Below are 16,659 nucleotides of genomic sequence, written 5' to 3'. Positions count from 1 at the left end.
AGAAACATATCACGTTTCCATCTTTACAAAAATCTCATCATTTTTGGCCTTCATCTCCTTAAAAAAAAAAAAAGGTACTAAATCCAGCACGTTCTCCATGGCACAAATCCAAATCTATGTTATCTGTCTGCCTTCATCTTTAAAGTGGCTCTCTCTTCAACTACATTGTAGTATATCAGATACTTAGATTTTTAGGAAGGTGGAGGTAAAAGTTTTTTATATTCTCGAGTTTAATCTATGTTTTTCATCACAAATCACAATACACTTCTCCATGGCACAAATTCAAATCTACTTTATCTTTGTCTGACTTCATCTTTAAAGTGGTTCTCTCTTCAACTAAATTGTAGTATATGTCGAATACTTAGTTTTTTAGGAAGGTGGAGGTAAAAGTTTTTGATATTCTTGAGTTAATCTATGTTTTTCATCACTAATCATAATACACATCTCTATCTACCTGATAAGTTCTATAAATCTGTAGTTCCTCTGTTTTAGTTATTTTTTCTTTCCTTTTCTGGATATCTGATATTTACGCCGAACAATTATCATGTTTGTAGCTTCATGGTCTGTAAATCTGTTCAACTATTCTGACGTCAACAAAATTATACTATTATTTATTGCAGATATTATTCCAGGTCTTGCACCACAGATGCTTCAGCCAACTCTTCTGCAAAATTTACCAGGGCCTCCTTTGGTAGGCCGGTCATCTTTCACTCCACCCATAGTCAGTTCGCATTCATCCAATCCACCTTCTGTTAATATACAAAGGACCCCAGCTGTGGCTAATCTTCCAACAAACTCACCTGTCTCTACCCAAGGTACAGCTTCAACCTCAATACATGGTCACCACGCATCCACCCATTTCTCAAGCAATCCAATGAGACCACCCCATATAGGATCCATCTCCTCTCTGACCGGAAACCCACAAGTTGGTAGTGTTATTCGTGCACCTGCTCCTCATTTGCAACCCTTCAGACCTACATCATCAAGTTCAGCAACTAATCCTCGCTGTATCGTGGGTCAACATGGACCAAGCAACCCTTCTGCAACCCCTCCCTCATTTCCTCAGCTTCCACCTCGGCCTCCCCCCTCTGCACCACATCAATCCATTCCATTGAACAGACCTTATCGTCCCGATAATTTGGATTCGGTGCAGTTGCCTACAGTTCCTAACATGCCCTTATCTGCATTAGACTTGCTGATGGATATGAACAGTCGGGCTGGTGTTAATTTTCCACACAATTTTCCTCTACCTGATGTAGCCTTGAATACACACCAATCTGTCCCGCCAGTTAGTACAGGTAGCAATAGCATGCAGGTTAATGCAGTTAATACGACTGGAGATTCGGATGTTGTCTGCTTGTCAGACGATGACTAACCAACCTGACAGAGAAAAACAAGGTACATTTTTCTGACTTTCGAAGCTCTTTGTAACATAAGGGCATAACTAAGATCTAAGGGGTGTGGGGGAGAGTGCAAAATTTGATATCTGAGACCGATGAAATATTGTAGATATACGTGGCTCTCGACTCCAAATGTGTATAATGTAAATATCCATTAACCGTCTACAAGGGTGGTGATCTGGTTATGAATATTATTTGGCAGTTTAGAACAGATTAGTTCTTTTCTTTTCTTTTTTCTTGAATTATTTTGACTTCATCTTTGATTCAAACCCTACATGGAATTTGAAGGAAATTGAAATTGATACACCAAGAGATCCTATAGAATGCCCTTTGGCATCTCTTGTTTCAACTGTTACCGATAAGATTGTTGATAGTTCTCTGCTTGTCTTTCCTTAGAGATGTATTAGAGGTTGTCGATATTTTAGAGATGACACTCTGTTTATAGTGGTTCATCCTAGGTTACATCCAATTATCTGCTAACGATGCATGTTCCACTAAAAAAGTCGTACAAAAGTTTATAATGGTCAATAATAATTTTACTTCTCTCAAGAAAAATGTTCATGAGTCACTCTTTCAAATGCTAACGAATCACTCTTAAATGAAAAATACACAAAAAAGACACTCAATTTTTCATTTCATCAAGAATCTGAGACCACCCTTATTCTTCTTGGGGAAAATAAAGCTCTCAGCCCTCCTACGTTTTCCTTCATATTTCTATTATGTTTTAAAGATAGTTTCCACGGCCTCCAATTTCTTTCTTTTCAAAACTATCTTTATGATAAAAAAATCGAGCATGTTCAATTAGCGTACGAATGAGCTAGTAACCACGTGGTCGATAGAAGAAAAAAAAATCCAACTTCACATATAACTAATAAGAAAACCTTAATTGCTTTAGATTATTTAAGAAAATTTTGGGCCATTACATAAATGGGCCTTGATTGGGCTTCAATTTTCTTAACAAATGTAATAACATCAAAATTGGTTTCAAGTACATAAAAATCAATCCAAACAAACATTAAATCTCGTCAAACATAATACATATTTTGCAAAATGTCTTATTTGTTTGGAATTCTCTATGAGCTGATCTTAAGGTTTCTTTTCAAAATCAAATTAAAGGTGGTATCTTTTCTTTCTTTTTTTCTTTTTTTTTTTTTTTTTCAATTTTCATTTTCAAAACATTTTATTATTATAAAAAGAAAACATATATGCATGTTTGTTTCTTCAGGCACTTTTCAATTCCCTATTTTTAATAAGCTCTAATTTAGTTGTTACATTGTAACATTTTTAAATATATAATTTACAATAGTGATTTGGTGTAAAGCCGGTAGAAAATTGTAATCACTTCAATTTTTTCCCTGTTGAGTACCTAATTCTTCTACATTTTTGTCCTACTCAATAATAATAGTAATATTATTATTATCATTATTATTATTATTATCGTCATTATTCGACTTTTTACATAAGAGCATTAGTATCTATAGATATATAGATCTTTACCATTTAAATTGAAAGTCCTATTGGATAACTATTTGATTTTTGATTTTTAGTTTTTGAAAATTATATATGCTTTTAAATGTCCCTTTTATTTATAATTTTCTTGCATTGTTATTTAGTTTTTCCTATTGCTTTTAAAAGTCAAGCTAAATTTTAAAAACTAAAAAAATGTAGCTTTAATTTTTTTTTTCGAAGTTTGGCTAAGAATTTAACTATTTTATTTAAAAAAGAAACAAAATAAGGTAAGAAATTAAAGGAAATAAACTTATTTTAAAAAATTCAAAAACAAAAAATTAAGACCTCATTTGATAATCATTTGGTTATTGAATTTTAGTTTTGAAAATTAAATAAATAATGACTCCGTCCACCGCTAAATTTCATGCTTTTTTATCCACTTTTTATCAATATTTTAAAAAAAAATAAAGCCAAAATTTGAAAACTAAGGCTTCGTTTAGTAGATGTCTACTTTTTTGTTTTTGTTTTTAAAAATTAAGATTTAAACCTATAGGCATTCATTCCAACTCTAAATTTCATATTTTGTTATGTATTTTTACTAATGTTTTAAAAAATCAAGCCAAAATTTGAAAACTAAAGAAAATCAGTTTTTAAAAACTTGTTTTTATTTTTATAATTTAACTAAAAATTCAAATCTTGTAATTAAAATAGAAGCAAAAATTAAGAACAAAATGACTACCAAATGAGTTTTAAAAAATTATTTTTAAGAATTTGTTTTTGTTTTTGATATTTGATTAAGAATACAACTCTTATATAAGGTATAAATTAATGTACAAAATTGAGAGAAAATAAATTTAATTTTAAAAAATTTAAAACCAAAAATGAAATCTAAGTAGTTACTGAATGGGACTCGGAATTTTTAAAATTATTGTTTCGGCCTTGGTCAAACACTGTCGGCTCAAATTGTCTGTATCATCTTAAATCCATATGGATTCTGCCATTAAATTAGTCAAATCTGTTGAGTCAAAAGCACTCAAATCCACAGCCCTTACGCCAAAGGCTGTAACCAATTTCTCGAGAAAAAATAATAATATTACATCAAAGTATTAAATTTTTTTTTGCAAATATGTCAATATTTCTATCAATATTTTTATATTTATATAGGTTCAATATCGATATGAAGAGTAAATCAATATTTTTATTATATTTTATAAAAATTTACGCAACACAAAAAAATAAAACACTAAAATATCACTAATATAAATATAATATAAATAATAGACAAGTTAACTTGTTTGAAATTCATAAAATATTTATTTACTAATTTAATTATTTTTAAAAATTTTTGTATTTGTAATTTTTCAGAAATATCCATCAAAATTGACATTATATCGATATTTAAATAGAAATGTTCGTAAAATTAGGACCTTGATATTTCCATTGACATCAATATTTTAAACCTTATTATAATATCTATTATTTAGATTCTTAATTTGACACATCATTATTAATTTATGTCGTAAATTTAACATTATTTTTAAATATTAATATCATGGCAAGTAATGAATAGAAGGGATAGTATAAAAAATATATATTTGTCAACAAGAACGTAGCTCAAGTGCTCGTACTATTGACCTCAAGGTCTGAGGTTCGATTTCCTCACCCACACTTTAATTACAATACCTTTAAATAAAAATTCCCACAATTTCTCTAATCAATTTGCTTTCCTTATTGTTGAGTAGTTGTAGCAAACTCAAATCTAATCTTCTCTCTCTTTTGTTTCTCTCTCATTTATGATGAAGCAATCAATATTGACTACCAAATCCTCCATCATCTTAACTTTCACTTTGCTAAAAATAATGCTAAATTTTGTACCAACGATACTTTCTCTAGGTGGTAATTCACATGACCTTCTTCCTTAAAGGTAAGAGATTCAATCTTCTATCCCAGTAATTATTGTACTCAATTGAAAAAAAAAAAAAAAAAAAAAAAAAAAAAAACCCTCTTACCTCTTATTGTCCAATGTTCACAATTATTTTACAAAATTTTAGGAGTAGACGACGGAGGGAGAGGGAGTAGTATTTTTAGTATTTTTTTTCTAAAAAAAATATAGTTGCCACAGTGATCTTAGTTCAATGTAATTAACATAGTCTTCTACCCTCGAAGTTGAAGTTCGATCTTCTATCTCACAATTATTGTACTAAAAACAAATCACATCTCTATCAACAAGAAAATATTTTTTTAATTGAAAATAAACTTAGATATATGCCTATAGTATTTACCTATTCAAAAATACTTCGAAGTTTGTTTATAGTGTTAAAATATCATTGGATCCTACTTTTCAAAGGTTTAAATTTAGTTCCTATTTGCTAAAGTATTATTATTATTTTAAAAAAAAAAAAAAAACAATTCACTTGTATTAGCGTTCTCTTTATAAATTTAGAAAATATATTTATATTGTATTTTTTATATGAAAATTATTATTATTATTATTTAATCAATTTCTATATAAAAATAATCTGAATAACTAAATTTAAGATTTATTGAAAATATAGATTAAAAATACTTTTTGAAAGAAGTCATGATTAAAATATTCGTCGACATGTTGAGAAATTTTTTGATATAGGTGTAAATATTTGAAGGTTTGACATTGATATTAAAGATCCATGGATATCTCCGATCCTTTTACAAATATATGTAAAAAGATAAAAGAAATATCATCTATTTTGTCTAATATGAATAGAAACACTAATAATAATACCCATAACTTAATTTGAGAGTAAAATTTAATTATTATTCTAAATAATTTTTATAAATATTTTTTACTTACAAAAATACCCACCGATATCGATAGTTTAACAATATATCCATAAAATTGAAATCTTTTTATCAATATCGACATCAATATTGTAATCTATCAATGACTAAAATGAAATAAAATCTAAATTACGAAGATCGAAATGGTATTTTGACATTGTTAATTATAGTTTTATTAGCACATAATCTTTCTTTTTATGTTTCTTCTCCTGCTTTTGTAATATTTTCAAAAAAGTATGCTGAAATTTTATTAAAGTAATCTCTTGTTTTTCTTGAAATGGTACATTAAGCATTGTACTCATAATTAAGAAATGATTCTTACAAATACCCAAAGAAGTGTCAAATTCTTTTTTACAGAGACCAATTTTCCACATAAAATTTTTCTTTTAGAAAAAGATATTAAAAAAGGGTAATTAAAAAAAAACGCTTTTGGGGTAAAAGCTTTGATGAAAAAAAAAAAAGAGTGAAACAATATGGAACTTGAAATGGCCCCATCAAGTGTTATTGTAAAAGTGAAAGAGAGCTCTATTTTTTAGAAGCAAAAAAAGTGGGTTTTTTTTTTTTTTTTTTTTGCATTTTTGTTTTTTGTTTTTTTGTTTTTTTTGTTTTTTTGTTTTTTTGTTTTTTTTTTTTTTGGGACTAGAAGACACAAAATGGAGACCCAAGAGAGTGGATGCTTTTAACTCCTTTTGAGAAATTCCACCATTTTCAACTTAGATTCCATCTTGGATTTCCCCTTAATTACTTTAACCTTATTATTTCTATTGGATTCACCAATGTGACCTACTACTTCCTTTTCTTTCTTTCTTTTTCCTTATGGGTCAAGAGTTGCATAATTTTATTTGATATCAAAATTTTATATAAGTAAAAGTATAATAATCTATTAGCTAAAAGCGTTAAAGTTTTCGAGTTTAGTGGTATTTTAAACAGATTATTATTGTGAAAACTTTAGGATAATGTACTCATAGTAAATTAAATTGAAGATACCATAACTTGTTAATTTAAGATTTTTTCCTTTTGACAATATGTGGGATTAGGGAATCAAATCTCTAATCATATTGATAGTACAAGATTTGTGTCATTGAGTTTAGTGGTGTTTTAAACATATTATCATAGTGGAACTTTTAGGATAATGTACTTGCAGTGAATCAAATTGAAGATATCATAACTTGTTAATTTAAGATTTTTTTTTTCTTTCGACGATATGTGGGGTGAGTGAATCAAATCTCAAACCTCGAAATCAATAATATAATATTTTATGTCACTTTAGTAATGCTAATTTTGGGCCTCTTAATTTAAGACTATAGATTTAGTGATGTTTCAATATTATATTGAGATGTGAGATGTTATAGTTAAAACTCTTAAACAAATTCCGTAAAAAAAAGAAAATTAGAAAACTCTTAAAGTGGAATTTTTTTTTCTTGAATTTATTTATCTGTATCTAGACTATTGCTAAAGCGAATTTGTTTCATAATAATTGACCTGCATTTTCTTCTTTAAAGTCAAAGCTTCGATCTTCTACATCGGTAAGTGTTGCACTTAAAAAAAGTGTAAGTAAGGTATTCTTTTAAAATATTATCTTCTCTCCTAAGTGAATTTTCATGATAGTAATTGGGTCTTCAGACTGGCATTTAGTTTATATATTTGGTCATTTCCATCATTACTTCTTTGTTGAGTGGTTGGTGTGTCATTGTGTTGCATATCATCTAACAAAAAAATCTATTAAACAATTCAATTTCATATCATTCTTTCAACATAAGAATTAGCTATTTTTTTTTTTTTTATTGTATCTCTTATCTTAGTCTAATGATTCAAATTACAATTATTCTCTCATTAATATTATAAATATAAGTGGTGAACGACTTTAATTATTTAATTAAGAATATAGAATGTCCTTTTCTTTCTTTAATTATGCAATATCTATTCTATGAAAATAGTCCAACAAACAAAATCATAGAACCTATCAATCCTTACCACGTGCAATGCACGTGATATTTTTAGATTTAACATATAAAAATCGTGCATTTAGATATTATGCTTCCACATTCATCTTTGAAATTTAGGTATAGTTAATTGAGCTAGTAATAAAAAAAATGTTTTATTAAAATATTTAAGAATAATAGTAATTTAGGTATTATATAAATAAATATGATAAATTGTAAAAAAAAAGTTATTCCACCTTTTTAAAAAGAATGTGTTATGCATGTGATGTATCTACCTTTTATTGTATCATGTTAACAATAGTTTGGTGACTGATGTAATTATCATTATCATATATGCTGGTCTGCAAGAAGTGGTTCAAGAAGTACTAAGTTGCGGGTGGCTCCAATCTTCATTCGTTTATTAAAAAAAATTAAATAAGAAAAGGCACACACAAACAATTCTACAAGAAACATGTAAATTGGACGATAAAGAAAAAAGAAATTAAAAAATTAAAAAATTCCCTCAAATGTTCCAATCTTTTGGATCTATTCTCTACATCTCTATAAAAATATATATATATATATATATACTAGCATATATCTATTAAAAATGGAAATTAAAATAAGAAAATAATATGATCTCTTTTTTACTTTTTATTGTGACTTTGTGAGCATGAATAATAGTGTAGGAATAACAACAAAGAAAAAGAAAAATTAAAAAAATAAAAAAATTACCTCAAATATTTCAATCTTGCATCTCTTCTCTATATCTCAAAAAAAAAAAAAAAAAAAAAAATACACAAAAGCACATCTCTCTATATATATACACACAAAGAAAAATGAAAATTAGAAGAAGAAAATGATGTGATTTCTTTTCCACCTCTTACCTTTTTATCGTGACTCTTTATCGTGACTCTGTAAGCATTAATGAAAGAAGAGAATGATTTATTTAGGGCTATTTTCAAATATAGTAAAATGAATCAAAATATTTATAAACATAGCAAAATGTCATTGTCTTTTAATGATATATACTGATAGACCACTATCATCTATCATTGATATACATTGATAGACATTGGCAGATATCTACTAGTGTCTATCATAAATAGACGGTGATATTTTACTATATTTGAAAATATTTTCAACAGTTTTGCTATTTAAAACAAATTTTCATTTATTTATACGAAAAGATTTCAGAGATGTTGAGGAATTTGGAGGATTAAGGGAGATAGTGAAGAGTTAAAAGAGATAAGGGGAATGTGGAGGAACTTGAATGAGTGAGTGAGTGAGAGAATGTGAAAAAAAAAATGAAAGGATTAATTAGATGGAAATGGAATTTGGAGGGTTGTGGGCTTTGGTAAGAAGGCAGTGGAAGAAGAGAGCAATAAATGAACCATAAAAAACAATTTTAAATAAAACATTAAAAAAATAAGTTATACTTAAATGACAAAATTGCCCCCAAATTAATAGTAAAAAGACATATTATTAAAGGGTAAAATAGACAAAAAAAAAATCTCACATAGTGACTTTTATATATACTATAGATAATTCTTAAAAGGTAGTTCACTTGATAAAGTCTAATTGGTTTAATTATTTTTTCAAAATTCAAATGTCTTTAAACTCTCATTAAACTTTTGTGGAAAAGAATAATGTGATACTTTTAAGTCAACAAAAAAGGTATAAAATAAAGATTTTAAGGGAACATACCCACTTGTGGTGAATCTTTAAGATTTAGGCTGGGTGGGGGTTTGAAAGGAAAATTAAGGATTTTGGACAAAATAATTTCCAAATAATATTGATTGAAAATTTAAATTAAAATGATTCACAGCAAAGTTTTGTTTATAGGCAGCCTTTAAGTTGACTTGACCAACCTATTGAAATAAAAATAGGTTTATATCACTTATCTATTATCCCATGTGTTGTCCATATGTATCAAGACACACATTAGGTAAAGTTCATGAAAATTGGAGAAAGTAGAGAATTTAGAGAACTTTCTTATTTTATATTTTGCTAATGTATTTTCTTTTGTTTATTTTTATATTATGTTTAATTTATTATTATATTATATTTATTTTAATATTATATTTTATTGGTATCTATGTTCCCAAGTTCACAACACATTATCAGCACGAGCTCCTATTGTTTCCCTCACTAAAGGTAGGTCCTAAAGGTATGTCAGTTTTTTCCTCTTCATTATAATCAATAAATTTAACGTTATTTTTCATATTTAATATCTATTAAATTTCTAATGTAAATAAAATATTTTATGATAGCGTTGTCATGAAAAATCTCACAAAATTAGAATTTGTTTTCCTTGATATTAACGACAGTAATTATTTCTCATGGATACTTGATGCTGAAATCCACTGGATGCTATGATTATTGGAGAGACTATTAAAGAAGGAAATACAACATCCAGCCATGACAAAACAAAAACTATGATTTTCCTTCATCATCATCTTCACGTAGAATTAAAAATGAAGTACCTTACAATAAAAGATCCTCGTATCTTGTGAAAAATTTTGAAAGAGAGGTATGATAATAAAAAAATAGTTATTCTTCCTAAAACTCATTATGAGTACATGCACTTGAGGCTACAAGATTTCAAATCAATAAATGATTACAGGCCTACATTATTTAGAATCAGTTCGAAATTATTGTTATGCGGAGAGAAAATTACTGATGTTGATATGTTAGAGAAGACATTTTCTACATTTCATATCTCGAGTATGCTCTTGCAACAGCAATATTGAGAGAAAGGTTTTAAACAATATTATGAACTAATTTCATGTTTTCTCGTGGTCGAACAAAATAACGAGTTATTAATGAAAAATCATGAATCTCGACCAATCGAGATGACATCATTCCTTGAAATGAATGTTGTGAATTTTAATAATAACCGTGGTCGAGGTCGTGATTGAGGTTGTGATCGTGATCGAGGTCGTGACCGTGGCAGATGACAAAATTATTATTATTTCCGTGGTATTTGTTTTAATCATTCAAAATTTAAAAGAACCACACAAAATGATGATCACAAAGGAAAAACTCCACAAGATAAGAGTTCAAAAAGTGCTGAAAATAAATGCTTCCGATGCGAAATGATTGACCATTGGTCACATACCTATCGTACGTCAAAACACTTAGTTAATCTCTGTCAAATATCTCTTAAAGGAAAAAGAGAAAAATGTGGAAACAAATTTTGTATACTAGGATAATGACATATTTGACCCATTCCATATGATAAATTTGAATGTGACAGACTTCTTTGAATCTCCTTAAGAGAAAATCGATAGAATTGATGGAACATCAAGTGTTTCCTTTGAGTTTAAAAATATTTAGGCTAAATATTTTTTTATTCATCTCCATGTTTTTTTTTTCCTCTTAGTAAATGTTAAGATATGTATATTCCAAATGTTATTTTTCTTATTATAATTGTTTTCTTTTAATGACCAAAACTTGGATCATTTTCATATGTTGGGTGAATAAAAAATGAGTAAAGAATATCAATGTCTGATAGACAATGCAGCTACACATACAATACTTACAAGTAGAAAATATTTTTCCAAACTAACTATGTTGAAGCAAAAGTCAATACAATATTAGGTTCTGCAAACCTAATTGAAGGATTTGGAAAAGCGAATATTATTTTTCCTAGAGGAACAAAATTACAATTGACAATGCATTGTTCTCTAGTCAATCAAAGAGAAATCTACTTAGTTTTAAAGATATACGTTGTAATGGTTATCATATTAAGACTAATAGAAAGAATAATATGGAGTATCTTTATATCATATCTATTGTCGTATGCTGGAAGTGTAATGACCGGATCCTTACACATTATGATCCGACTACTACGACATGCATACTTAGACTTTTCTATTATGAGATGAGTTTGGTGAAAATTTCAAAGAACATATCTAAATTTTATTAATTAGATAGAAAAACTATATAAAAAGTTTATTTATCAAAACACCAGGATCCATAAAACATTAGCGTGGTGGTACAAAATGTATATGCCTATAATAGTGAGTTTGATGGTTGGCCATTTGAGCGACGTCCAATTCTGCCATCTATGCTGTGTCCTTACCTACAAAGTTTGTAAAAATATAGGATGAGTATATAATATACCTAGTAAGTAGTTCTCACGTAGGGTAGTGACCAAATGCACAATCACAAGCAACATGTCATGAAAATATATGGTTGGGACCGAAAACGTATAATAACATGTGGTGGTCGGTTATGCTTCCAACATAAATCTCTCCGCCCTGATAGGAAGATGAGAACCTAAGCGAAAACTAACCCATCTGATGATTAGCGGGTCATGCAGTTAGTAGGGCCAGAGTCGCATCCAACATCAACCATTAGCATAAACGTAATATTGGACTAGAGGGGTGTAACCATACATACCCTACTAGTCTCTAACGTAAACATAACGTAAGATTAGGCCTGGAGGGGTGCAACCATACATGCCCTGCCAGCCCTGGAAGCATAAATTTCTCCGCTCTGATAGGAAGATGAGGACTTAAGCGGAAACTAACCCATCTGATGATTAGCGGGTCATGCAGTCAGTAGGGCCAGAGTCGCATCCAACATCAACCATTAACATAAACGTAAGATTAGACTAGAAGCATAACTTACACCTAATTAAAACTTGATTTTAACGTAATCGTTAACAAACATAATGTATGGGGTCCCTTGTAGAGAAACGTGTTCTAGACATGTAATGCAATATAACAATTAACATAATCATGCAACATAATAAAGGTACACTACCATAGAACATTTAAAGAGAGGGTGAGATAAACTACTTACTGTGATCTATTCCTTATTATTCTTTATGATTTGATCAGTAGAGCTTTCCCTTTTTAAACTAGAAGGAAATTTGGGCAGCACCTTACCCGAACTTTTCTCTTTTAGCCTCACAGAACTTCCTCACTCACACTTACTCTTTCACACGATTCTTTGTTACTGAGATTTGTTTGAGAATGGGTTAAATCTTCAGCAAAGGGTCCTATTTATAGTAGTTTTCAGCTCTTCTTAGTGTGACAAATCATCCTACAGGTGGCTTCTTTAAATTACTTAGGGTTTAAGGATTTCTCTCAATAAGACATCTAATCTTGGCTAACGTTTGCCCTTACATCATCATTCTTTTTTTGTATTCAATTTTAGGGTTTTTCTATATATAATCTATAAGATCGTGGCCAAATTCAATGCATAATCCACGCTTCTGCCCAAATCTCGCTCTCTTTGTTCTCAGAATCTCGCTCTCTCCAGCTTTCTCGTTGGTTTGGCTCTCGCGACTCTCGCTCTCGCTCCAGCTCCCGCTCCTGCTCCTGCTCCCGCTCTCGCTCTCGCTCATGCTTCCGCTCCCGCTCTCGCTCTCTCCCACTGTCTCTCCAATCTCGCTAGTTTTCACGCGTGGTTGCCTTCACTGCTTGTGGATTCCACTTACCCTTTTTAACTCTTTCAAATTTTAAGAGTATATGGACAATTAATTCATGTCTAATTCTTCCAATGAGCAGTGCTCAACCAAAAAGTTATCTACTGCCCGTTGTCTCCTGAATTAGCTAGCGTCCAACTTCCAATTAATCCTCCCTGATTCTGCTCCCTTATTCATTATTTTTGGATAATGAATAAATTTTTTTTTCCATTCTAAATTTCCACCCCTTTAAATAAAATTTTGTCCTGCTTAATATTTGACATTTAATTTCCTGTATGCGTACAAATCTGGGTTGTTACAGGAAGAGTTGTCTGCTTTATCTTCTGGATTATATTATACTCCTATATAAGTAATTGAAACATAAGCAATAATGAATCTGAAGTTCATGAATCTAGACAAATTTACAATTTGGCATGACAGATTGGGTCATCCAGGGTCTATAATGATGAGAAGAATTATTGAGAATTCAAATGGACATCCATTGAAGAGCCAAAAGATTCTTCAATCTAATGAATTATCATGTGATGCTTGCTCTCAAGGCAAATTAATCATTAGACCATCACCAGTCAAAGTGGGGACTGAATCACCTACATTTTTTGAACGAATTCATGGTGATATATGTGGACCTATTATTCCACCAAGTGGACAATTTAGATATTTTATGGTATGAATAGACGCATAAAGTAGATCGTCATACGTGTGCTTATTATCAAGTCAAAATCTTGCGTTTGCAAGATTACTTGGTCAAATAATTAAGTCAAGAGCACAATTTCTTGATTGTACAATTAAGACGTTCGTCTTGATAATGCTAGTGAATTTACATCCCAAGCTTTTGATAATTATTGCATGTCAATTGAGATAAATATTGAACATCCTGTAGCTCATGTTCATACACAAAATGGTTCAGTGGAATCATTCATAAAACGTTTGCAGTTAATTGTTAGACCATTGCTTATGAGAGCTAAGTTTCCTATATCTATATGGGGATATGTTATTTTGCATGCAACGTCACTTGTACGCATTAAGCCAGTAGCTTATCATAAATACTCACAATTACAATTAGCTTATGGCCATGAGCCAAATATTTCCCATCTGAGAATTTTTGGATGTGCAATATATGTTCCAATTACTCCACCACAACGTACTAAGGTGGGTCCTCAAAGTAGGGTAGGAATATATGTTGGATATGATTCTCCATCAATTATTAAATATCTTGAACCTCTGACGGGTGATGTATTTACTATACAATTTGTTGATTTCATTTTAATGAGACAAATTTTCCAACATTAAGGGGAGAAATTAAGAAGGTGGAAAAAGAAATTACATGGAATACGTCATTATTGTCTCATTTAGAATCCAATACAGATCAATGTTTACTTAAAGTTCAGAAGATAATTCATTTGCAAAATATAGCAAATCAGTTACCAAATGCATTTATAGATGCAAAGAAAGTAACTAAGTCACATATACCAGCTGCAAATGTTCCATGAAAATTTATATCCCAACACAACAAGTTATCACTAATGAGTCTGGAACACGCCAAAAGTGTGGTAAACCAGTGGATTTCGAAGATAAAAATCATCAAAAAAGAAAAATAATTAATAGTCAAGAATATTTGGTTGAGGATGTAAATACTCATGAAGAAGTTCATGACATTACTAATAAGGAAGGTGGAATACATAATAATGAGATTTCAATGAATTATGTCATGATAGGAAAAGGATGCAATCGGACTCGTGTAGTTATTGACAGCATTTTTGCGTATAATGTTACTCTTGATATTATCTCTAAAAGTGAGGATTCTGAACCAAAACCTGCTGAAGAATGTCGACATAGAAAATATTGACTTCAATGGAAAGAAGCAATCGAGGCAGAATTAAACTCACTTCCAAAATGTCAGGTTTTTGGACTAGTAGTCCAAACACCAAAAGGTCTCAACCCTGTGAGATACAAGTGGATATTTGTGAAAAAAAAAAATGAAAATAATGAGGTCACAAGATATAAAGCAAGATTAGTTAAATAAGGTTTTTCACAAACACCTAGTATTAATTATGATGAGACATATTCTCCCGTGATGGAGGCAATTACACTAAGATATTTAATTGGTCTGACTGTGTATGAAAGTCTGGATATACATCTCATGGATGTAGTCACTATTAGGATTGATGCCCTAAATTTCATGGGTTCTGTAAATTGTATTGTAAAGTACAAACAAGTTATTTATTTAATAAAATATGAGAGATTTTATTTGAAATTTAGTAGTATTAACCCACAAAACCAATAAACTAACATCCAAGGTTATCTTCTATAACTTAAACATGTATATAGAGACATACAAGTAGATCATGTTTAAGTAATAACTTAAATGGTTTGTAGTAGATGGATAAGGTTGGGTATCTTATCTTGGTGACACTATGAATACAACCCGCTTTATAGATATTACAATTGTTGTAAAGTTCTACAAATGATCTGATCCTGATCATTCATGTACAGACATGGGAGGGGGAGTGTTCTATACAAAAAGGTTTGTATAAGACCAGACCACGAAATGAATAGTCTCTTTAGATAACACCGTTAATTATAGAGATTTACATTTCACCAAGATGACTATAGATGACATGACATGAATTCTGAGTGAGTTGTGAACTCTTGCCTATGAAGGCGGTTCTTTGATTTGCATGGGTGAGAGTGACCAGATCACTGACTCAATATGGCTACCATTTTAGGGATTTATCTGATTGGGGAGCTAGAAACATAACTATACAAGACGAAATTCACTCATTCTTTAATGTCGGGGTAAGTAGATAATTTACTCTCTTAAGGGCTGATTCTGGATATTTATCTGATCCACACAAAGCTAGATCTCAAATAGGTTATTTGTTGATGTATGGAGAATATGCTATATCATGACGATCTGTGAAACAGACCATAACAGTCACTTCCTCAAATCATGCTGAAATTCTTGCAATTCACGAGGCTAGTTGAGAATGTTTATGGCTAAGATCAATGACTCAGCACATTCGTGAAACATGTGGTTTGTCTTCTAGTAAAAATCTTCCAACGATATTATATGAAGACAACACAACATGTAGACTTATTATATACTCAAATCAAAGGAGGATATACTAAAAAAGATAGAACAAAGCATAATTCACCAAAGCTTTTTTACACTCATGATCTTAAAAAAAATGACGACATCATTGTACAACAAATTTGCTCGAAAGATGACCTTGCAGACTTATTTACAAAGGCATTACCTACCGCAACCTTTGAAAAACAGGTACACAACATTGGAATGCGACGACTCAGATATCTCAAGTGATGTTTTCATGAGGGAGAATAAATATACTTTTTAAGAGTATTAGATTATATGAGATATGTAATTTTTTTTCTTCACTAGGATTTTTTTCCAGTGGGTTTTTTCTTAATAAGGTTTTAATGAGGTATATTTCATCTATAATGGGCATCTAAGGGAGAGTATTATAAATATGTTAAATTAGGTGTAATATAGATACCCATTATTAGTGTCTATTGGCCACATGTCACTTATCCATTACCCTATGTCTTGTCTAGTGTCTCAAGATTACACATTATTAGTATCCATGTAATCTACCTCCTACTTGTCAAATTG

The 16,659-nt window shown here is 30.1% G+C and overlaps 1 protein-coding gene across 7 annotated transcripts in view; it reads left to right on the top strand.

Moving 5' to 3' along the window:
* Window positions 1–1,755, top strand: part of MOM (ATP-dependent helicase family protein) — a 56,482-nt gene extending 54,727 nt beyond the window's left edge. For all 7 annotated transcript variants that reach the window (XM_090316480.1, XM_090316479.1, XM_090316482.1 and 4 more), the window contains one exon: window positions 621–1,755. In XM_090316480.1, the coding sequence (XP_090172606.1) occupies window positions 621–1,375 (755 nt within the window). In that variant the 3' untranslated portion in view covers window positions 1,376–1,755. The remainder of the gene's footprint in view (window positions 1–620) is intronic.
* The last annotated feature ends 14,904 nt before the right edge of the window (window positions 1,756–16,659 follow it).

The sequence above is a fragment of the Benincasa hispida genome, chromosome 8 (assembly GCF_027475165.1).
Source record: "Benincasa hispida cultivar pf3 chromosome 8, pf3_genome.v1.1, whole genome shotgun sequence".
In the NCBI taxonomy this organism is placed as follows: Eukaryota; Viridiplantae; Streptophyta; class Magnoliopsida; order Cucurbitales; family Cucurbitaceae; genus Benincasa; species Benincasa hispida.
Note: the sequence above shows the minus strand (reverse complement) of the source record. Positions and strands in the feature narration are given on the sequence as shown.